This window comes from Symsagittifera roscoffensis, chromosome 7 (genome assembly GCF_963678635.1).
Source record: "Symsagittifera roscoffensis chromosome 7, txSymRosc1.1, whole genome shotgun sequence".
NCBI classification, from domain to species: Eukaryota; Metazoa; Xenacoelomorpha; order Acoela; family Convolutidae; genus Symsagittifera; species Symsagittifera roscoffensis.
The window spans coordinates 17,058,137-17,082,366 of NC_087068.1; the positions used below are offsets into that span (position 1 = coordinate 17,058,137).

Consider the following 24,230-nt stretch of genomic DNA (forward strand, 5'->3'; position numbering starts at 1 on the left):
ATTATTTACACTTTGACTATCTACAATATTTACATTTTTACGGCGTGATTTACAGAGTCTAGTAAAATATCCTCAATATTTACAAGTCGTACAGGTCGTATCTTTTGCGGGGCAAACTGCCAGATGTCCTATGGTGAAATTTCCGCCGCATTTCATACACGTGTTGTTCCTTTCGATATTTAGGGTGGGTTCTCTTTTTACATTAAAATGATTAAAAAATTTACTGGAAGGGTATCCGTTGGATTTAAAAGTACTCGTCATTTTAATGTGGTTTGATATTCCTTTTTCATCGATCAAGGCCACATTTAAAGCTTCTAGAGGGGTAGAGTTTCCGTCAGAAGTTTCTGTTGGATGTCCGAGTTCTTCATATCATTGATAAATATATCTCAAATCCACTCAACTTCTCCAGTGGAAATGTCACATCTTTTTGCCATTTCTGCGAGTGCCCCCAGAATTGTTCTAGCAATTCTCGGTTTCTCTGTTTTCTATTCAACAGCTTGTGTCTTTCGAAGGTTATGTTTGTCTTTCTCACAAAGGCTATAGACAAATTTTCCCAAAATTCTTTGAAAGAAACTTGCAGAACTTTAACTCTCGTGTTTTTTTTTGGCCGAATATTTTTTTTCCTTCGTTTCCGAGGGCCAAATAAAATATGGACCTGAGTTCTTTAACCACCTCTTCTAGTCTCATGCCGTTGAATTTCTTAGTTTCTGATTTTATTGAGGCCGTTTTTTCATCATCGTACCCCTTTCGCTCACGGATATTCCTCTCAATGCAGATATTTTTTGAGAATCAGATTCGTTTTCCGGAGGATTTTCTAGTGTTGGAGGGAGTGGGTGATATCGTTCCGTTAGATTCAAGAGATTTTCGATATCGATGTTTTCCTTTGCGATTATTGCTAGTTGGAATAAGTCGCTCCACTCTTCCCAAGGAATTGGTGGGTCCACCGTGTGGTTTTGCCACAATGAAGGTATACTTCTCACGTTTGGTTCGTTACTGTCTGACTGCGCCATGATAAAATGTTCCTTTGTTACAGCTAATTCTACTTAGTTACAGATAAAATAAGTTTAAGAAGTGAATTAATCTCAAAGTTAAAACATTAAATAGTGAGAGAGAATTCTCTCCGCCGGAGAGAATGAACATAACAAGGTCAAATCTAAACTAACCAGTTAAAGTAATTTAAGACAAATTAAATGAAATAAGAAAGAATGGTATGATTTGCAACAACAGCCCCCTCCAGTTATATCCCCCCAGTTTACCCCCCCCCCCCCGCCACTTAGGACTCTCCACTCATTTTAGTACCCTCGATTACGAATAATCAGGATAGTACCCGTATTGATGGTATTGATGCCCGTACCCGCACCCGTACTTTTACCCCGGGCGGGGGGGGGGGGGGGGGGGTTTGGGAGTGGCGCGAGAGGGGTGTCGAAACCTGGGGGGTGTTGGGGGTGAGTAGGGGGGGGGGGGGGGTGTGTAGCTAAAGTGATGGTGGTAGGGTAGGTGGTGGGAGTAAAATGTGGAGGGAAACATTAGGGGCGGGTGGTGGTAAACTTGGAGTGGGCGAGGGGTGTTTTAGGAGAGACAATCTTTTTTGAGTTTTTTAGGGATGAACAGGTTTGTTCGTGTTCTAAATTTGCAGGACGTTGATTTTATAACAACTTTTACGATCCAAATGTCTCAAGAGTTGAATTAGCTGTAAATAATTTCTGCAGAAAATAATCGATTAAATTGGAATTTTTTATGTATTGAAAAATATCGATTATAATCCCCTAAAAATCCATTTTCATGGTTGGATGGGTCAAGAAAATCGATTATATGGGTTAAATTTTTGCCGATATAATCCATTATAATAGATTATTTCCCATGAAACTCCATTGCGGGTCTATTCAGACTATAAGAAAATTACACTACACAATATTTTAAGAAAAAAATTACTCAAAGTATAATCTATAAAATCCTTTTTTCCACATGTAGTTAAAAAGATATATCACGTCCGTGAAATTTAGTTTTTTTTTCGTCGGCGGAGATCACAGAGTTAAATCAATTAAGATTTTGATAAAAAAAGTTGTCTACGCAAAACCCAGTCATATGACTAGTAATGACCAATTTCAAAAAAACTTTCAAGGCAATGTGTCCCAAAAGATTGGCATTGAAAGTTTTCTTGATTAATTTTTTCCAAGATTGGGTTCAAAATCTGATTCAACCTTTTTAAAATGTTTTTGTTTGATCAATTTGTGGCCTAAATTTGATTAATTTATACTATTTTGATGTGTTTTCTAATTCTTTTATTTCTAAATTTTTTTTGAAGCATGATTTTATGATACCTTTCCAAAATTTTGTGCTCATATTCTGAATTATTTTGTTGTTTATTGTTCAATTTCCATCCACTTTTGTCACTGTGGGACATTGTCTCACAGCTTGAAAACTTTTTTATAATCCATTTTCTCGATCTGTTTCAAATAGAGTATCAGTTTTTCAACATCATAGCTAAACTTATTGCTGAGATATCTTATTTGAACACAAGTGCGTATATGACCAAATGGTACAGTGCTGATTCAAATCATCTGAAAAAAAATTTGAAAATTGAATTTTTTTTCTCAATTTGTGTTGAAGACAGACAAAAAGTGATGCGAGCAAAAGTTGTTTAAAATGTTATACCAGAATTAAACTGATGCAATTTTTTTCAACTAAAAGACTACGCTAAAACTACCGAATTAATTTATGAGCAAATTATAGTCAAGTGACCTTCGAAGTCCAGCCTTTTGTTGAAATTAATGCCAAAGAGAGTAGTCTAACTTTGACCTTTGTTTTAGTTCATGTCTGTTTAAACTAAACCATGACGCCAGTTCCGGATCATGCTTCACTTCTTTTTTGATAAATGAAGCTCTATTAACTTCCACAGGCAAGAAATGCAGTATTCGCATTGCAAAAACTTAACTCAAAATAATCTATATCGCATTCAAGCTGATGATAGTTTTGAAAACATGAATTGATCAAATAGAAAAAAATCTATAGAAAAAAATATACTGAAAATAGTTTTTCTAATTATAATGGCGAGTAAAACTCATTCTCCTTTTGCAAAAAATTGTCAAAAAATCGATACGTTTGCGTGATATATGTTATCAAAGACCTTTTAATTACGAATTTAAATAAGTTTAAAGTTACTAGGTAACTGCTACTTTAAAACACATGGAAGCAACCCTGAAAACAAACCAGAGCTTTCGTTCGTAATCATCTAGCGTTATGCAAAAACTGCTGCACGTTAGGCTCATTTATCTTTCAAAAATGTTAATCTTGAGTCTTGATCTTACTCTTCAGCAATGGGGGGTACTTACAATAATGATGCTTTAGTACCTGTGTTTTGTGACGCCACTGATTGGCCAGTTTCTTGGCCAGTTTGATCTGCTTCTCTCGCTTCTCCTGCTGCTTCTTGTAGGCTATCTCCAGGAACACTACAGGGATCCCCAGGACTATCCCGAATGCCACCAGGATGAACACTCCTGCCATGTTGTTCAGACCTGCAAACACAGATGTGGAAGTCAGTTTATAACTGATTAGGTCCACAATTCTACTAATATAAAATTAATTATGATATGTGATTTCTTTAATTTACCCCTCCCCCACCCCCCTATAGTACCTAGTAACGAATTGCCACCCCTATATAGAACTAATGGAACGGTTAAGCATGTGTAAATTTTGTATCTATTTACTAATCAAACAGATCCAATAAATATAAATAAAATTTTTATGAGATAATGCATTTGACAGTTATCGGCGATTTACTTTTTCGAATAAGGAATTTCTTTTTATGGTCCGCATTTTTATCATTTGTTTTTCCACGTTTTTTTAACATTTGCTTGTTTTGAAGCTTTTAATTTCTATTCAAATTATTTTCGACGATGAATTTCATAGTAACATCAGATGAAAATGTTTAGAATATTTAAGAAAAAACGCTAATTTACCAAGAGTGGCTGGCATGGAGTCCTGGGTTCCACAGGACCTGTAGCTAACCCAGTCGGAGTCCAGACCTTCCAGGGATCCATCTTCGTGGAACTCCAACACCGCCATCGACACTTTCTCCTATGAGAGCATAAATTCAAATAGATCAAGACAAGGAACACTTGCGCCATAAACTCCTTTAGAACAGCGAGTGTAGTTGGGGAGGACTACGTTTCGACAAATTTTGTTGGCGCCTAATTTCTGGATGCGAACTTTATTAAGAGAAAACATCGTTTTTCTAACACCTTCTGGTGCCAAGTGATGCTGATGCTGGATTTATTTCATATTAGGATGCAGGACCAGCAAATGTTTTTATCAATCAATCAAAAAACATTTAGCCTCTTTGAAAATATGAAGTTGTTTGCAATAAAATAGCTTAAAGTACTTAGATGATCATCAAAAAGTTTTGATTGTCGAAGAATAGTCACCTATCAAGGGCTCTGATTTTTTATTTCAGTCGTGGAACATCATTTCAAAATACACTTTAGCACTTAAGGACTTAGACACCGGGTGCACTTACCCTCCAGGGACTGTTTTTGGGCATGCCCACTCCGAACCCACTCCTGTGGAACAATTCCCCAACCGTCATCAGAGAACAATCCTTCGAGATCTCATAGTCCAGCACTGCGCTGTCCCAGATGAAGGCCTACAAAAAAGAAACAAAAACCTCAAGTTAAGTTTGTAAATAAAAATTAAGATTTTTCGTTTGAAAAAGTTTTGTTCCCAAATTTGCTGCCAAGTATTAATATTCACAAATTATTTCACAATTGCTATAATACAATTATGAGTGAAATGCAAAAAATCTCATGGGCTTTAGTGAGAGTTTTATTTTTTTTTGAACCCGCATCACGACTGAAAACGCTTTAATAATACGATATCCCATTTAAGATCAAAAACGCTCAGCTTGAGGTATCTAAACCTGTGTGAAAAACCTTACAAAAACCAAAATTCTTTCTAACTCTTAAAAGCACTAATTTTTTCGGCATTAAATTGCTTTTTTTCTGAATAGTTAATTCCCTTCAAGCATTCCTTTAACCAAAATGGTGAAATTTTACGACAAAAATTTCCTTGCAAAACTTAACAAATTTTGCATGAAAAAATTCAAGCACTTAAGTTTGATTGCTTGCTCAAAGCCGGTAACAGAAATCATAAAGAGCTGTTTCATAAAAAAAACGCTAATGTCGGATAAGGTTAGAAATAAAACGCATTTTCAATCAGAAACAACGATTTTCAGTTTTTGCGTAAGTTCGCGTTTATTTTAGCTATGCAATGGTTATGTAGTGTATACCTCTGTTCAGAAAGGCTTATAACTTTCAGATTCAATAAAAAACCAGGTCTAAATAACATGACGATTGTGAAAGCGTTCGAATGTCTCGGGAATATTTTTGCGCTCGCAAAGGCAGGAAAACACTCTATTCTGTTTGCGAGACCAGCAGTTATAATGCATTTCAACGAAAACTATTTTTCACATTGACTAAAACCTCAAAATGGTCGAATCCGCTCAACAACCAAAAATGGTTGTTTGGCTTATCGCACTGTATTTTCATGGACAATTATTAATTATATTAAATTTCCATTGTCAATCTCTATAAAATCAAAAAAAAATCTATTAGAATCGATTAAAAATGGATGATTATAATCATTTTTTGTCGAATCAATAAAATCTATTTTAATAATTTATTATGGAATGTAAAAATTTTTGTTCGTAAAATTTTCTGAAAGTTTTAAACACAGTGAAGTAAATTCAAACCAGTTGCTTTCGACTAAATGCACGTTACATCTGATAAAACAAAATTCTAATTAGTTATTAGTTTCTTAATTTTTGCTGATCTTTATTTACTCTCCCTAATCCAATTTAAGACCATTGTCGTCCGTCCAGCAAAAAACACCCCTTCACGTTTAGAAACACCCCCCTCCCCCTTGCCACTCACATCTCCTCGTTTAGGTCCTCTCATGCGTTCATAATCCCCAATCCCTACATCCCCCTCTTACACCTTCTCTATGACAATTCGCCGTTTACCTCATTATCCAATGAAACTATGAAAATAGAAGAATCAAAAAATTTGAAATATAACCAAAGTAGCTTGTTGGTGCGCAAGCAGCATTGAATGTTCCTACTCCTGTCGGCATTATTTTTTAGTCCTTTGTTCGAGTAAATTTCATTGTTTTCATCATGAAAATAAAACATGAGTATCAATTTATGACCCAAGTAGTCTAGAAGTCGCAACATTTGTTTGTTGCCTTATTCTGCTCAGAACAATTAAAATTTGGAAAGTTTCGACGGTAAAACTCATTCGCACTAGAGGTTCATGGATTATAATCGATTATATTGGATTTTTTGTCAGTTTCTATAAGTTAGAAAATAATCATTTACATCGATTAAAAACAGATTCTAAAATGCGCTTTGCAAACACTAGCTACAACACGACAGAAAGCAGCTCTAGAGTTCTAAAAAGTGCAATAAAAACAGTGAGAATGAGCCCCGAGTTAGTAAAAATCACCGAGGAATCGGAATTGAATCTACTATCTGCTGCGACCTAAAAAAATTATGAGTCTCCTACACTAACCACTCAGCCACGAACGCTTAGTCGGTCACAAACACTAGCTATAAATAAAGCCGAGAACAATGCTATGAAATTTCCAATTCTACAGATTATAATTATAGCAAAAAAACAAAGTTATAGCAAATAATTACACACATATGAACACTTTTAATGAACGCTTTCGTCAGGTTAGAAAAAAAGGTTCTTACTAAAACACTAGCTGCTTGATAGCGCAATAATGGATTACAATAAGTTTGTTCATAAATTATTCTGAAACAAATCTAACAGAGAGCAGTTTACTCAAAGCTCGAAGAATCTCTGTTGGCTTGATACACATTACATAGGATAAATTGAGGTTCACTTTGGCTTAATGAGTATTTAGGTCGTTTTCTAATTTCTGGTTCACAATTTTCTTCATGATTTTTTTTATTTTCTCTTTCTTTTTGTTAATTCACGTCCATTTTACGTCCTTTGTCGTTCCTCCAGCGTAGAATACAGCCAACTTTCCAACTTTTACACCCAACTTGCCGCTTACACCCCCTTTTACAGCCCCACTTTTAAATTGCAACAACAATGGTTTAAAATGACATCATTTTAGACAACTTTTACCCATTATGTTCAAGATTTTTCCCGCATCCAGTTTCAAGCGTTAATTATCGATTATATTACGATTTTAGTACCAGTCTCACTATAATTGAGAAACAATCAATTTTAATCAATTAATAATCGACTATAATCTCTCTTTTTAAATTCAAATTATGATTAATTATAATCCATTATAATCGATTATAATCGATTATTTATTCGTCTATTTTTTGATACAATTATAATCGATTATAATTGATAATAATCCATTGTTTTTATTCGAATTTCTATTTTATTAGTTTTGCACAAAAATCCATTATAATTGATTATAATTGATTATAATCCCTTTTGTTTGTCCATTTTTGTCTTTGAAGTTGCATCTAAATTGCTTACATTTTATGCTTTTTGTGTACGTTGGTTCCTATGAAAAATGAGAAAAATGTTTTTAAAGTTTTCCAATTAATTCAAATTTATAAGTTTTTTTTTCATTTCTTCCCCATTAGAGTTGTTTTGTGATGCATATTTTAAGCTTTTTTAAACACCAAAACATCAGCAGATGGATTTAGTTTCATGATTTATTCGGAAAATTTATTTTTCATCTACCGCGAGAACCTTTCCACTCTTATGAAAGGATCTCTATGAAACTTTTATTTCGTGGTATAACTTTGTGTTCAGATGAAACAAAGTGTTCAAGAGATCTCTCTTTTAGAGATTTTTTTATTGACACAAAAAAATAACCCATAAAATATATTTCGAATATAAGAACATTTCGGAAAAAAAAGAGATTATAATCGATTATAAGCGATTATAATTAATTTTAAGGGTTTTTAGTAAGAACTAGAGTCAATTATAATCAATTATAATCGATTATAAGAGATAATAATCTCTTAGAAAATATCACGATGATAATCAATTATAAATCCCTTAAAGACCTAATTTTGGTAATTATAATCGATTATAATTGTCAAAAATCATCATAATAATCCGTTATAATCGATGATTTACCTCTAAACTTGGATGCGGGTTGTCCTCAAAACTTCGGTGCATGTTTTTGACACCAGTATTTGCCCCGCAATCGACTAATTGGAGGTATTGAAATGCCAAAATGGTGATACTTAAAATGTAGAAACTCAACATGTGGAACCTTATCGGAATCAGAAAAACATTTTGACAAAAAAAGGATCGATTAACATTACATTTTCTACATTATGTTGCTCCAAGAATTGATGCAACGTGATCAATCTGGATTTAATGATAGCTGCTTTTATCACATTTGTAATACGTCTGTGGAAATGTTTTTTTGCAGTTCTGAATTCCGAGAAATTTTTTTCATGTTTATGACTTTTAACATGTTGCCGCCGTTTTGTAGTGGAATTCAATTCAAAGACGGAAGTATATTCAATTAAAATATACATTTTAAAGCTTGTATGAGTTTTAACTTGCCATTAGGCACAAAAACGCAACATGAACATTTTGTAGTGGACTTTGCCACCTTTATGTATTGTAATGTGGTAAACAAAGCCGCACTGACGAAAATTGTTTCGGATCGATTTAAATAAACTGAAATGGAATTTAAACCAATTTAAATTGATTTTTCACGAAAATTTTGGATCGATTTAAGTGTCTAAAAAATCGATTTGGATGGATCTTCCGACTCACTAAAACTCATCCGAATCTCACCTAAATCCATCTGAATCTTACTAAAAACCATATTAATTACTTTTAAAAGGCCCCTGAGCAGATCATATCAAGTGGCCAAAAAATCCAGTTCAAATTGATTTAAATCAATTTTTCTGCTAACACGCGAAAAAAATGCAATTTACAAAAAATAACTGAACTAGTTTATTCGCGATTTTTTGAATAAATATACACGGGCCAGCTGTTATAGAACTGATCAAACTGGTTCACAAAAATCAGATTGAACTCATGGAAAATCTCAAAAACCTACAATAGAAATTTAATTTTGAGTTCAATAAATGCAACAAAACTATAAAAAATTGTCATTCCTAACCAGATTTCCGCATAAACTCTAAGTAACAAATCAAAAAAGGGCCAGAATAAATCAAACTTTGAGCTCAAAATGTACACAACATGAGCTCAAAATGAGCTCGAGGAAATCATAAAATACCATTGATTTTTAAAAAAGTATTCAGTCTTTGTATTATGCTGCCAGACGCGTTGGATGTAAGATGAAAAATGATAAGCAATGAATAAATGCAACGCAAACTTGAAATTGATGAAATTCGAATGAAAAAAATATCGATTTAATTTAAAACCGTTTTAATGCCTTTTTCTATTTAATCTTCATTTTTTTTTTCATTCTAAAATCGATATCAATTAAATCTACATAATTTTTTCATATTAAAATTGATCGTAATTTATATTTGTCAGTGCGGGTAGCAACCAGAATTGAGTTGCGGACAGTTTCGCCTTTTCTCTATCTACACGCTACTGAAAACGCCTTTTCAGTAGCGTACCGATTGGGGAAAGATTAAACCGCCCCGCCTCAAATACGGTTGCCATGTTGACCAAACTACAAGACATAAGTGTGACTCCTCAATTGACATTTTATTATTTGATGAGTTGATCTCACCTGTAGGGATCCGTTTTTGATGGCGTTGATGGCCTGGGCGGAGGTGGTGTAGCTGTTCTGGATCATGTGTCTGTACATATTGCTCATCTCAACCTTCCTCTTGAAGTAGGCCTCAGTCGCTCCTCCAATCACAGTGCCGAACTTGTAGTTCTCAGACGGATTCCTCATCTACAGCACATGACAAGTTAAACGTCACAAGAAGTGTGAATGAGTTCAAACTGACACTTAATTAAGCCAGGAGAAAAAGGGAAATCTAAAGCACTTTATTAATTAAACGCTATGAGAAGTGTGAAGGATAAAAAACTGATGCTTAATTAGCTGGAAAGACAAAATAATGAAAGCAACAAAATATAATTCCGAAGATTTGATTCCTCGTTGATTGGAATGGAAATAAAAAAAAACAATCATTACAAAATAACTGCTATTTTTGTCCGGAGCTTCATTTTATCTAACACATCGTCAACTATAATTCTTGAAAGAATTGATCTACAGCAGAAACTAAAAACCACTACGAGATTTGCGAGAAGAATGAAGATCATCAACTCAGTATTTCGTGATTGCATTGTGTTTCCAAAAAGCAAAACTCATGCCAATCTATTAGAACACCAGTGCAATCTCACGCGAATGGGATTTTATAAGTTTGATCGACATCTCAAAAAAAGGGTTTCAAATTCTTTTCACCAATAAAGTCTGATATTGATGACTCTCACCCTGGCGTCGTTGATTCCGGATATCTCCGACTCTGGTCTGTCGAGGACGAGGAAGGCGGCCAGATTGGCAGTGTAGGAGGCCACTACCACCATGGCGAACCCTGCCCATACCATGCCCAACACACGTGCACTGAAGGAGTTCGGGGTTCCCTCTCCTAAAAAGACACAGAAACAATTGAAAACTTCATTTTGGGAACCGTGGAAAATTTTGTTAGTAAAAAGAATAAACGATGACAAAAAGATAAATTAAAGCAAAGATAAAAGGAAAAAATATTGGGGCCAAAATAGTTTTAAATGGCCTACTGAGCAAAAAATTGGCAGAAAAAAGTTTTCAGTGCATTCAATGTGGAACATTGATCAAAAACTAATCAAAATTCTTGTTTCGATAACTGAAACTAATTAACCTATGTTTTGTAACATATTTTTTAATAACTTTTCCTGAAAAATTCGGCGAATCTGACCTATTCCGCTGTTGAGCAGAACTCCCCACGCGAACCACAGAGCAGAGGGTAAGGTCATACTGTCATCCATAGTAGTGTCTTTGGTCACATTTATGTTGCCGAACGGACTGAATCTGAAGGAAGAGAAGAAATCACTAGCATTGATATTACTCTCATTGATATAATAAAATTTGAGTAGCTGCTACAGCCAGGGGCGGATCTAGATTTTTCTCGAGGGGGAGGCGGATTTTCAAAAAAATTTCGAAAGTTTTGTCGACCTCCCTCCTCCCTTTAAATCTGCTGGTGGCTACAACGATCATGTAGCAGATGTTCAGCTCATAACAGTTTACCTCTGTTTTACCCCTTCTTGCTTCTTGATATTTTAAAAGATTTTTTCATTTATTTTTTTGGGCTGAGGTTTTTTGCGTTACCGTAAGGCAACGAGCAGGGATCATAATGGGCCTCGAACTAGCGACCTTTCGATTGAGTGAAGCATCATACATTAGCCTTTTCAATACAGTCCCTCCTATTTTTGTGTTAGTTGAAGGCCGACAAGCCGAAGGGCCAACAAGCCAAAAATAAGATTACCAACCAAAAAGCCAAAACTTAATATCGCTACGAAACATAACAAAAGACTGTCACTGTTGTCATGCAATTGTTATGTATTCCGATGTAATTCTGATGTAATTTCGGCCTGAAGACATGGCGGTTTGAAGAACATCCGCCGTTAGCTGAATGGGCTTACTTGTCCAGTAGGTAGATGATGAATGCGACTACGTGAACAGATAGGAATATGAGGAGCCACAACAGGTACTCGAACGGCTGCACAAAAGAGGCCAAGTTGCTCGTAGTGTCTTTCTACACGTGAACACAAAACGATACAATTACTTCAGAGAAAAAAGTTCCAACTAATTATTTCTGAAAAACTATAAAAAATTAAGTGAGGTCTAAATTTCATAGCTAAAAAGATTCCAGAAAAAAGCCAACTTAAATAGCAAGTGCAGTAAAGATTCCTTTGCACAAACGCTTCCATTGCTTAAATCATCAATTAAAAAAATCATTTATAAAATCGAAACGAAACACGGTTGTCCGGTTAATCTGCAGTTAGCACAGAATGTTCCGACCGTAGCCTTAGACAAAATACAAAAATGTCGTTTTCCTGAGTGGTGTGATAATTTTAGAAAAAAAAACTCGTTTTTCTGTGTGGTGTCATAAAAAGATCTGAATGAAAAGCTAAAAGTTAGGCACACTCGACAGTCAGAGTAACGAAGGCAAAGTGGACAACATTTTTGTAGCCAAAAGAAAAACAAAAACGATAACAAAAATCAAAAATTAATTTTCAAAAACAATTTAAATCTTTTTTAGAATTGTTTTGGAACTTTAAAATAGCGCTGAAAAACTCAAAAAACTAACTTTAATTGAATAAAACTATGTTTTCACGGCCTAAATTAAGCATAAATAAGCTTGCAAGCCTGCTCGCTTGCTTTATTTGCTCGATTTTAGACTCAAAATTAATTTTTTCAGCGTCGTTCGAATCACTACTGAAGATTACTTTACTCGACCTATTTCGATAAAACTTTCTGATACCTGATTTTGCGAGGAAACAAAAAAGAAAAAACTAAATACAAAGTGTACTTAAATTGGTCAGAACAGTAAAAATTAAAGTGTTTCAACAGGGTCAGGCACAGGCTGGAAAAGGCCTTTTCAATTCAATTAGCACACAAAGAAGAAAATCAGATTCGAAAACGATGTCGTTTTTTAGCCATTATATTTACAATTACAATTAACGGCACTTTTTAAATTTTTTCCACCTTATATAATTACTTTGAGATGCGAAAAAGTATCCTCTGAGATTTTAAATCCTTTGAGATAAAAACACAACTTTTTAGATAAATCTGAGTCTAATTAGTTCATTCTTTGTCGAACTTTGACAGTCAAAAGAACAATTAAATTTACAAACAAAAACAATATAGTAATGACTAGTAGTTTTCCTGATTCCAACCTTTTACTCCTCTGAATTTTACAATTTAATATAATAAATAATGCAGCATTGAAACGGGTCATTTCTGCATCATTTATTTTCAAAAAAAAATGAATCAATTTTTAAGCTCAATTTTTCTTGCTAGTTACAAAGTAATTGCTTATGGAATTTGCAATAAATTGGCAGAAGATTTTTAAAAATCTTTTACCAGTTTTCAGGTTTGTTTCTGGATTCCACACACAACCACACACGCACACACACATAGACACATTCAAACAAAAAAAAGTGTTTTATAAGTAGAGTATAGCCTCGTTGTTGGAAAAAAAGCGTATTGAAAGCGTAACTGATTATCGCTAATTTGACTACTTTTCTGCGATGAAACAACGATATAAGACCTATCAAAATGAGCAAAAATAGTGAACTAACGGGGTTCGATCCCGCAACCATCAACTTACTAGACTTGTAGACAAGAAATGTAGCTTAAGAGACAAGATACTAGAATGAGTTAAAAATTCTTAAGTCTTAACGCTGATTTTCTACAGAATCATTACTGAAATAGCTCTGAAATATCACAGGTTTATCGATGCAAAAAACTCTGGATTATACATGAAACAGCACTGGAAAATAGCGATCACTGGGGTAGTACAGAAAAAGCGATAATTAACGGTGGAACTTTAACCGGAAAATCTTTTACAGAAAGCGATGGCTTTCCCCGATTCGCTCAGCTGCTTTTAAAGTTAGCACGAACAGTACTGTGAGCGTTAATCAATGATTTATGCGCGAATCGACACAAAAACGCGATTTTAGGTGCGAATTATGCGCAAGTCGACATAAAAAAATTTCGCCTCATGCTTCAAAACCACTTGCTCATTTTGAAATTTTCAAAATTTGTTTTTTCTTTCCAATTATCTTAGTCTAATTTCTTTCGAGCATTTATTAGAGCGTTTGTTCAAAATTTGAGCTCCTGCCGTGATGGATAAATTTTTGAAGGCTAAATCATCAATCAACGCTTGTTTTTGCAATAGGTTTTATAACTAAACAAGACTGCTCGTATCAGGGCGAAGCCCTGAATGTTCCGACTGCCTTTTAAGGTTTATGGAGCCGTAATAACATTCAAAAATTCAATGAAATAAAAGAAAATAAAAGTTTTTTTTCTGAATTTGAATTTTTTTTCGAAAATCATCCCCCCACACGCCATATAAAGTACAAAAGGATAGATTTGGCTCCTTGTAACAAACCTTTATGGCAAATAAGCTTCTTTTAACCAATTTGGAACAATTTCTAAGACGGATTAATTCTCCGCTTACGCGTTAATAGCGCGAAATATATCGCGCGTTAATTGTCCCAAATTGGCCAAAATGGCGATCTTTAAACCCCCGTAACTTTACGAAAAATGATCACAGCTGAAATATCTTTTCAAAATTGAGCTCAGGACAACAATAGCTTTCGAATGATATAAAATAATTCCGTCAAAAAAGGCTAGTTAAAAATTCGAAATTTGTCTGAAGAAAAAAAAACCCATACCGAGCACAAATATTCCGTTACTTTCGTATCGAAAGTCGGAACAAAAACTTCTTTGCCATGCTTATAACACGTTAACACATTTTTAATTTTACACTTAAGTTAAGAATCAATAGTTCTATATCTGAATTTGCCTTTAGCTAAAACTTAGCTGGTTACAAGCAATTATCAGAATCATTAAATTTCTCAAATTGCTTTGGAATAATTCTGACACAATGAGTTACTCCAAATCGAAAAACTAACTGCTGAAACTAATTAGATTTATTATGCGAACCAAGAAATTCATTTGTGCAAAAGTTTTTCAGTTTGGACCCATGGTACCAAAAAAGTAATTGAGGATTTTGAGGAAATAACTTGTAATTATTTTAAGCAAAATAGCGTTTTGGTCGATCAAAGAAACAAGATTTTTCATTTCAAAATACGTAACTCTAAATTACAAGAAATTTTCCTAATTGACCAATTCCAATCAGTCTCAAGGCATGAAAAGATATATATAGTAAAAACTGCAATGATAACAATTGCCGCAACTTCATTTGACCCGTTACTCACATATTTTTTTTGAGTCAAAACGCTTTTGTCAAAACTTAGTCAAAACGCTTTTGGCATGCCAATTGACACTCATACGAATCACTGCACCTCGTTGAATGCAGACTACTTCAAAGATTAGAGACGGAGTTTTTTCAGAAAATTTTGGCATTTTGATTTATTTAAGGCTTTGATGTCTCAACATGATTGGTTTTTGGCACCCAAAACAACACAACATGTAATAATCAAGTTGACGGTACTCACAGGTCTCTAGACAATGTAATATAAAATATTTTTTTGAACAATTATAAGATTGTTTAGACATGAAAAGGAAGAAGAGTTCATGAAGCAATGCATTTAGTTGTCATTGAAGGTAAAAATTGTGAGTCTCGAGTTTCTTCAAAGCCATTTTGTAAATTGGGAGAATAAAACTCAATTTATCTTCTCAATAGATCATTTATTCAAGTAAATTTGAAAAAATTTAAGTATTCTTTTAATGTAATATTTAAGTATACTTTTTGGTTAGGACAAAGTTTTCTGAACTATCAGCAAAGTTCGAAAAAATATCCACCACTAGCTAATCGTGAAATCTAAATAAACTAATAACTCAGTAATAAAGTGCCATACTCATATATTACCAATTTTTGTGTTCAAATTGAGCAAAAACTTGTTCAATTTGTGCTATTTAATGCTTGAAGTTTTTTATTTGATAGTTGTTCCTGCGATATTGAGGCTCGTCCTACCTTTTTGACCATGATTGACAGCCCTTGATGTTTGAATGGGTTTGAGAAATCAATCACTTGTGCTCTCTCGTTGTCTATGGTCAAGTGGGCCACTGCTAAGTCCGCCTCCCCCCTCAACAGTTCGCCAACAATGCCAGTCCACATTTTCTTACTGGAGAAGTCGTTGTCAAGGTTGCTGTTGATGCCACCTTGTTCTATCATGGTTGGATCAGGCGTTTCCTGCACACAAATCTTTATGATAACCTAACTGCTATAAAAAAAAATTAAAAAAAACACTATAAAATAAACAAATTACTGAGTCAATTACTAATTACCTCACAAAATAAATTAAAGCCCGAGAGGATTTCTCTTTTATAATCGTCAACCATATATTGAAGGTGGATGGTACAAAGAATCGACAACAATTTGGTCATATATTTGTTGAAAATGTATTTGAATTTTTCCCTGAATTGAATTGAATGTTTTTTCTTACCGATTTGGCGTTTCCGAAGGAGCCGTCCTTGCTGATATGCAGATCATAAGTGAAGTTCCATCTAAAAAAGAGAAGCGTGGAGTGATTTACTCCGTCTAAGTGAGTCTCAATGCCACTAAAGGTAATTACGACTCTTATAATTACGGTTCGTGAAACTATTGCCAAACCAGATTGATTTAAGAAAAAACGAGATAGATTTCATAAAAACTTGTAAGCTTAACACAAAGGTTCGACCGGCTATTCAGTCATGCTCATAAAGTTTTGCATATATTTGTTCTATTGAAGGGAGTTTTACTCAGCTGAACTCCAGCTTCAATTTAAATACTTTACCTATCAGACAACATCTGCAGCAGATCAATGCAGTAGCCACTGCAGCAAAACTGCTGCGGGTTCCCCAATGTACTGTTAGTGTAGTTGTACTTAGTGCAGGACACTTCCACCCCGTACTTGGCTATGTTCACTTTCTGCACCTGTTTCCTGCACTGACCTGTCAAGGGGTCAACTGGGTTCAAGAACACGAACGGCTCAACGTCCATCGTCACAATCTGTAAAACAAAAAATAACCTTTACTAGAAAAAAAAACAAAAAATGGCAGTTTTGGGGATAGAAAAAAGCAATTTTTGATAGACTTTGTAATTCTTTTGCAGCGCAAAAAATTGTGTCGAAATAATGAGTCTTAATAGTTTAAAAAAGTCGACTAAATTTTAAAAAAATTTCGAAAATCCGTTACCCGCCCTTGAGAAATTTCAATATCCGCCCTTGTGCTTATTGCAACTTTAACCAGATTACTCGGTGGCAGTGACATTTTATACCATGCACAGTCCCCCCCCCCCATATCGTAATGCTCAGTTCAAAAACTAAAAAATTATTTTTCCGTTGTTTTGCAAAATTTGAAGATTTTATATGCATTTTTATTGTACATCTTATCTTGACTGAAATAATTCTTCTTTGGTGGAACTTTACAATTACCAAAAAAATTAATGGAAACAATTCAACCTTCAGATCAGAAGCCTACTTTTTAAAACTTATAATGATTAAGTGAACATGAATGCAATTTTAGCTAAATCGCTTTATAATTTAATAGTTTTGTATGATCTTTGGGGTCTTTTCCCTCTACAGTTCAAAATTACAAACAAACAAGGTACTCTCTGTAAAGTTTGTAACGGTTTAGATCAAGTTTAATTATTCAGATTTGGTCTACGGATTATGATGCAATTTGTAAACAACACTAGCCTCAAAATTGTTCCTTATAGGAGAATAGACCCCCCTATTTCTGAAACTGCAGGCAGTCACTATGTTGATCTATTCTAAATCGACTGACCTTGAGTGACTTGTTGAGTATGATTCCATTGGGCACTTCGCTCTTCCCAGTGGGCCACTCTATGCTCACATTTCTGTGCATCCGAAGGGCATGCTGGGCCATTAATGGCCTCCATTTGGCCACTGTCACTACCTAACAACAGCTATAATTATAATTCCCGTCCGCTATCCAGTCTCATATGGCCCAAAATGAAGTCAACGTTAGAAATGCATCTGTTAAGTTTGGAAACAATAGTTCGCTCAGTTTATTTTTGATTAATTCTTGTTTTCACAGATCTTCGTTTGAGCGTGAGCAGGGTTGGATTTAAAAGGGGACGGGGGTGCGAGTTAATATGTGACAGCTGACCTCGTTTCTGGAGTTGATGTTGAGAATGTCGAACTCTGTGTCTATTCTGTCTCCGTTGCTGTTGAACTTCACTCTCCCCGTCTTCGCCTGCATCTCATTCAAGTTGGTCGCTATCATCTCACTAAAACGTTTTTAACACTGATTCATTGAAAACAAGGATAGCCGATTACTGTGCAAGTAGCACAGAATGTTCCGACCATAGCCTTTGAAAATCTACAAGAAATTTTTTTTCAATTTAGTGTATTTTTTTCTGCGAGGTGTGATAAAAAGGATCTGACTTCAAACTGTAATTTAGGCATACTCGACAGTCATAGTAATATAGGCAAATTGGACAAAAAAATATAAAAAAAATACAAGAAAAAAATCAAAATAAAATTTAAAATTTTCAAATTTGTTTTTTCAAAATTTTTGAAGAAAAACTAAGAAGTTTTTTTTAGCTTTCGCTAAACAGACTCCAAACATGAATTTTAATTGCTTAAAACTGATCTTTCAGTGCTTAAACTAAAAAAAATAAATAAGCTGCTGTAAGCCTGCTTATATTCGTTTTATATTGAAATAAACGTCAAAAAATTTTTCTCGATGAGAAAACTTTTTGAAAATTTTAAATGTCGTTCGAATCACAACTGAAAAGGCTTTTAAATGATATATCATTCCAACCATTCCGATCATTATTTGTGGTAACCAAAAATAAACACTGGAATTTTGCATGGAAAACAAAAAAAAAAAAAAAATAAAGCACCCAAACGGAAAGTCCTCCCTAATTTCAATGGCTGGAACATGAAACCCAGAATTTTTAAACTTTCATTCAAAATTCGAAATTTTTAGAACAATTTTCAATCATGTGTCAGTAGTACGCACATTGCTTCTCTTCTTCATAGCCAGGAAAACTTGAATGTAAAATGAATCAAATAATTCACAATAAAAGATCAAAAGCTGTTATTCTCATAACTTTCTTCAATTAATTTAATCAAAATCCACAACTAAGTCTGCTTATCCATTAATTTAGAAATGTGCGTTTATACTTGTCTGGAAAATTTTTGTTCCGACCATTGAAACAATAAAGGAACTTGTATTCGGGCGTGTTTCTACGTTTTTTTTATTTTCTACGCAAAATCAGATTTCACAAAAAACAATTGCAATGTGTCGAGTTATATATCATATAAAAACACTTTCAGTCGTGATTCGAACTACCTATAAATTAAAAAATTTTCCTCAGTGTCGATCTGAAATTTTTTTTTATTGGTCTAATTTCTAGCAAAAAAAGTGAACGAGCAGGCTTAAAATAGGCTCAAATAAAATTAGTTTTTGAAGTTTGTTTGCGCCATTTGGCGATTTTTTTTTCATTTTTCTATTCAATGTTCTAGAAAAGCTGTTTTCCAATTTGTCTATTTCATTAGGACTGCCGAGTATGCTTAAGTTTTAGAAAGATCCTTTTTGTTTTTTTAAAGACTTTGTTTGGAACATTCTGTGGTACTTGCACAGTAAGTGGCTGCCCTTGTAGAAAACTTTTTAGAAATACAAAAAACGTTTTTAGAGCAAATTTTAATATTTCAAACTTGAATCATTATGAAATTAAGCGCATGGGTTTTGGTCTGGAAATCTTTAGAATATAATAAAACGTGGATGGCATCTCTGCTCGATTAACACTTGCTACTTGTAAATTATCCCAACTCATAATTATCCGCAATCAATTTGAATTGAGGCAAACTTGGTCATTTAATTCGACTTAAATTTCAGCTTTTTCTAAGTTTGATATTGGCAATCTCAAATTTGTTTTATCAACATTTTATTTTGCAAAAGTTTTCCGAGAACAGAGTAGGAGCAGTCGGAACAAACAAGGCTTTTCCCTGATATACGAGCAGTTTTGTTTTTTATACTTGAGTGTGGTCAAAATCCAAGAATATTGAATTCAAAGTTTTAGATAAGTTGCTTTCACTAAATTTTGAGTTAACAAAAATAATTGTAATCGAATTTTAGAATTCATTAAAAAGAGCATTAATTCCATAATTGTAACTTTTTCATTGAGTGAAGAAATTCTAGTCAATTTTTTTAATTCAATTTCTAGAGTAATTATTTACACTGACTTTTTGAGTGGTGTGCCCATCTGCCAGCCGCCCTTCTTGTCTCTGCACTCACTCAGAGGCTCCTCCCACTTGTGGCCATTGTTCTCTATGGCCCGAGGCACTGCACTGGTCACCACTCGGATGGCATCGTGCAGCAGCAGCTTGTAGTTCATACCCTGGATCTGTCTGGCCGATAAGGCGCCTGGCAGAAAAGAAGGTCTGGTTTAACCAGAAGTGGTCCAAAATATAGACACGCACTAAGATGCATATGTAGTTTGTCGGTGACAATAGTATTTTTTTAGCATCATTGTTTTACCAATTTACAGGTTTACAGCAATTTCAATTTTCTTTGTCAACCCTCTGTAGGCAATAAAGATGCTAGACTACCGCGAAATGAATTATTGCAGTTACAATTAGTACTAAATGACGTAAAAACAAGTTTTCCATAAGCTTTTTCAAATTTTGGCTACATAATTTGGCAGCTTTCAAAAAGTTTTGAAAGTTTTAAATACTATGATTGCTCTTATTTGTAATGATGGCGTGCAATTGAGTATACCTGCAATTTACTTGAAAACTACTTGCATAGGTTTTCACAGTAATACTTCACCTTCCTCTTTTTTTTTTAAAACTTTAAGTGTGTGAATTAAGTTATGTGAAATAAAGTCAACTAAGTTATGTGAAATTAAGAGAACTAAGTTATGTATAAATACCTGTGATACCGTGCTGCTGTACTGCATCCAGTGAGCTGCTGGACACAATCCAGACTAGATGTCCCACTCCCAGTTTGAGAGAGGCCACATCTGAGAAGAACTTATTGGACGAAGAAGATCTATTCAAGGCAGAAACAGGGTATCTTTAACTATTGCCCCTCTTTGCAAAAGGGGGAGATTTGCTACTAGGTACAAAATCCACGTTTGCTTAACCGTTAAATCAGTTCTATACAAGGGAGAGGGGTTCCTTACTAGGTACCATGGGGGCGGGGATGAATAAAGAGCCCACTGAGAGCTCACTGAGAGCCCAAACCTAGCATTCAAACTATTTTCAAATTTTCCTGATTTCAAAACTAATGCTAAAATTTGTTTGATTAACACACTATTTTGAAGTTTTTTGATGCGGTTTTATAATAAAAAATCCAGTTTTTGAAAAATTCTGATTTTTTCAATTCAGTCAACTTTTTCATTGAGCAATTTCAAAACATATCGACTCGGGTGTCTTTTTTATACAGCACAAAATTGGAAATCTTGGTCGCAAAATAGTTGTTGTTCAGCTTTTGATTAAGTCAAGGAGAGTTTCGGTCAAGGAGTAACAACACTTATAGATGTCGATTTGATTAGTTTGCCTTTTTTCTTCATATTGGGGTGCGAAAAGGTGTATTCTAATTTCAGTTTCGAAAATGAAGTTCAACAAAAATGAGTTTTAAAGTTTTCCAAGCAAATCAAAATACAAAATGATCCAATTTCACCAAACTGAGTAACTTTTATCTGAAAACGAAATTTACGTAACAAAATGTTCTTCGATTTCAATGAGTGTAACGCTACATGTTATTTGAAAACTAACCAGTCTTTTTCAGAGTTCATGTTCTTTTTTCAACTATCAGTTGGTTATGTTTAATAGCTTTTTGATTACCGCACGCAAGGTTAATAATCGGGTACTAGACTGAAGTTTTGTTTTCATTTTTTTTTGAGATTTCTACAACATTCGTCATAGAATTATTAAAATGTTTGTTATATATTTTAATTTTTAACGAGTATAAAAACGGCAAATCTCAAAACTATATTTTACGCCACAACCTGACAACTTTATGTCCGCGGTGTTTTGTATTCATAATTGAATTAAAATCTTTAAAAATTGCAGCGAATCGCAAAGCTTTTAACAATTTATATCTGGATTCTTTCGTATCTTGACAAGAAAATTTTTTAAAGTTTTTTGTAATAATTAAGACACTTTTGCTTAACGAATAATTTTTGAAGAACATAATGATGCCATCCGTTTGCGGACTCGAAATCCAACGAAGAACCATGTTCCATATCTAGTCGCGTACCCATCATTTGATAGAGCTTGAACGCAACAACGAAAAAAAGCTCAAATCGGATAGGAAGGTGTCCACGCTGAATAAGGTGTGCATAAAAATTGAAAAGTAATGGTACGACAAACTAGCATCGTCATAACAAAGGTAAGAGTTGAGTGATTTAATAAAATAGCTTGTCCCCGAGAGAATTAGAACTTCTGCAACATATTCATACGGTAAAATGTTCGAAATAGTGAATTCCACTTTTAGTTTTGAAAATGAAGTTCAACGAAAATGAATTTTTAAAGTTTCCCACAGGAATCAAGTGTGATCCAGTTTTCCCAAAATGAGCAAGTTTCATTAAAAAATAATATTTATTTAACAAAAGTTTTTCCATTTCAATGAGTATAACACTAGATGTTTTTTGAGAACTAATCTGCCTGTTTCAGAGGTGATTCATTCATTTTCAACTATCAATTGGTTATGTTTAATAGCTTTTTGATCACCGCATGCAAAGATTAGAATCGGGTACCAGACTCTGAATTTTTTTTAATGTTTTTTATAATTGTTTAGAACATCATTCATAAAATTAATTTAAACATTTGTTAATCATTTTCTTTTTCCACAATTAAAATCAGCGGCAGTTCTAACATCTATATTTTACGCCACGCCCAGAAGCTGTGCTACGTGCACAATAACCCGCAGTTGTTGATCCGAGCATTGAAAATGGGGAGAAACTTTGTATTCTTCTGGTTTTTTTTTTTTACTTTCCACGTAAAATCAGGTACGATCAGACTTCGTTTTTTTTGTCAACATTTTTTGTATGCGAAATTGAATAAAAATCTTTAAAAGTTGCTCGAATTCGCAAAGCTTCTAAGAACTTTTGTTGTCAAAGATATGATAAAACTCAGAGAAAAATAGTTAAATACTTTTGTAATAATTGTGACACGTTTAGTTAAAGAGTAACTTTGTGACTAACTAAATGATGCCATGGGTTTGCGGACTCGAAAACGAATAAATGATTTCTTTCCAGATATAGTCGCTTATTCTTCATTTGATAGAGCTTGAACGCAACAACGAAAAAACTCGAATCGCATAGGAAGGTGTCCAAGCTGAAAAAGGTGTGCACAAAAATTGAAAAAGAAATGGTACGACAAATTAGCATCGGTATAACATAGGTACGAGTTGATTGATTTGATAACATAGCTTTTCTCTGCGAGAATTGGAATTTTTGCAACAGATTTATAACTAATGGATAAAAATTTGAAAGAATTTTGCATGCCTCTTTTTTAAGCTTTAATGAACAAAGTGGTTTATCACTTATTTAGATTTGGTGTTTTTTCAAGAAAAAATCATAGAAGTGTTTACTCTCAAATTTGTTTTTTCTTGAGGTTTGTCGTCTGATTTCTTTTCAAGCTCATTTCATTTTCACTTGCTAATATGAATGCTAATTACGCTCTTAGGAAAGTGGAAATAGTGTAGAGAAACGCGAATTATTTTCTTTCAAAATTGGCTTTTTAGATTTACCAGCGGCACAAAAAAGTACCTATTGATCCAGTGTTTTTTTCAAGTTAAGGTTATTTCAGCGAAAAGGGTTTATAATATAAGTTCTTGAAATGCAAAGAGCTTTTGTGTAAGAACATTTCCTCTGGATTTCTAAAATTGTCTTCAAAAAATCTTTCCTTGTTTTTCGGCGTCCTTACGTTCATTAACCTTTTTTCAACTGCTTGTTGGCTATGTTCAATGTCAAACATCAGTTTTAAGCATAATAAACGACTAACAAATCTAACAAAACTTCAAATTTTGGCTTTATAACAGAAAAGACCAACCGAATTGGTATTATTGCGTAATCTGTATTGTAGTTTTAATCTCTTACGATCCGTAGAAGAGGACAATGTTAACTTTCTCGTCTAGTATCCTGCTAACGATGTTTTGTGCGTTGGGCTGGTCGGGGTCATAGAAGCCGAACTTGTCCCCAATTAGCTAAAACACAAACAAACATTATTTCTTTTTCAGTCTAAGAGTGGAAAAAGTTTACCAACTGGAAAACTTTTCCAACTGGATAGATTAGTTCATTAACAATTTTTTTTAGTTGTTCCATAGGTATGATATATGATTGGCGGTTTTAAAACTTTTTTTTTAAAGTGAACAGGAGAAGAGGACGTGAAGGATTTAAAAGTAGCACAGAAAACATTAGAGCAATGGTTTCATTAACGTGCAAAAAACACCTTTCACTTGCACTGAATCCATATGAAGAGTGTCTCTTCACTCTAAATTGGTCTAGAGAGAAAAAAATTTTAAATGATTTTTTTTCTAAACGCCGAAGAAAATGTTCAGAACATCAATTCAATGACGAATGACGGCTCACGAATGACTACATCAAT

The 24,230-nt window shown here is 34.0% G+C and overlaps 1 protein-coding gene across 6 annotated transcripts in view; it reads right to left on the minus strand.

Moving 5' to 3' along the window:
* The window catches only part of LOC134850923 (glutamate receptor ionotropic, NMDA 1-like), a 73,208-nt gene that overhangs the window by 12,870 nt on the left and 36,108 nt on the right, over positions 1–24,230 (minus strand). For all 6 annotated transcript variants that reach the window (XM_063866734.1, XM_063866730.1, XM_063866735.1 and 3 more), the window contains 15 exons: positions 23,723–23,829; positions 20,549–20,667; positions 19,860–20,040; positions 17,776–17,896; positions 17,431–17,562; positions 16,440–16,654; positions 16,110–16,170; positions 15,638–15,856; positions 11,613–11,725; positions 10,889–11,001; positions 10,428–10,582; positions 9,718–9,885; positions 4,517–4,642; positions 3,960–4,077; positions 3,352–3,515 (listed from right to left, as the gene is read on the minus strand). In XM_063866734.1, coding sequence (XP_063722804.1) covers positions 3,352–3,515; positions 3,960–4,077; positions 4,517–4,642; positions 9,718–9,885; positions 10,428–10,582; positions 10,889–11,001; positions 11,613–11,725; positions 15,638–15,856; positions 16,110–16,170; positions 16,440–16,654; positions 17,431–17,562; positions 17,776–17,896; positions 19,860–20,040; positions 20,549–20,667; positions 23,723–23,829 — 2,112 coding nt within the window. The remainder of the gene's footprint in view (positions 1–3,351; positions 3,516–3,959; positions 4,078–4,516; positions 4,643–9,717; positions 9,886–10,427; positions 10,583–10,888; positions 11,002–11,612; positions 11,726–15,637; positions 15,857–16,109; positions 16,171–16,439; positions 16,655–17,430; positions 17,563–17,775; positions 17,897–19,859; positions 20,041–20,548; positions 20,668–23,722; positions 23,830–24,230) is intronic.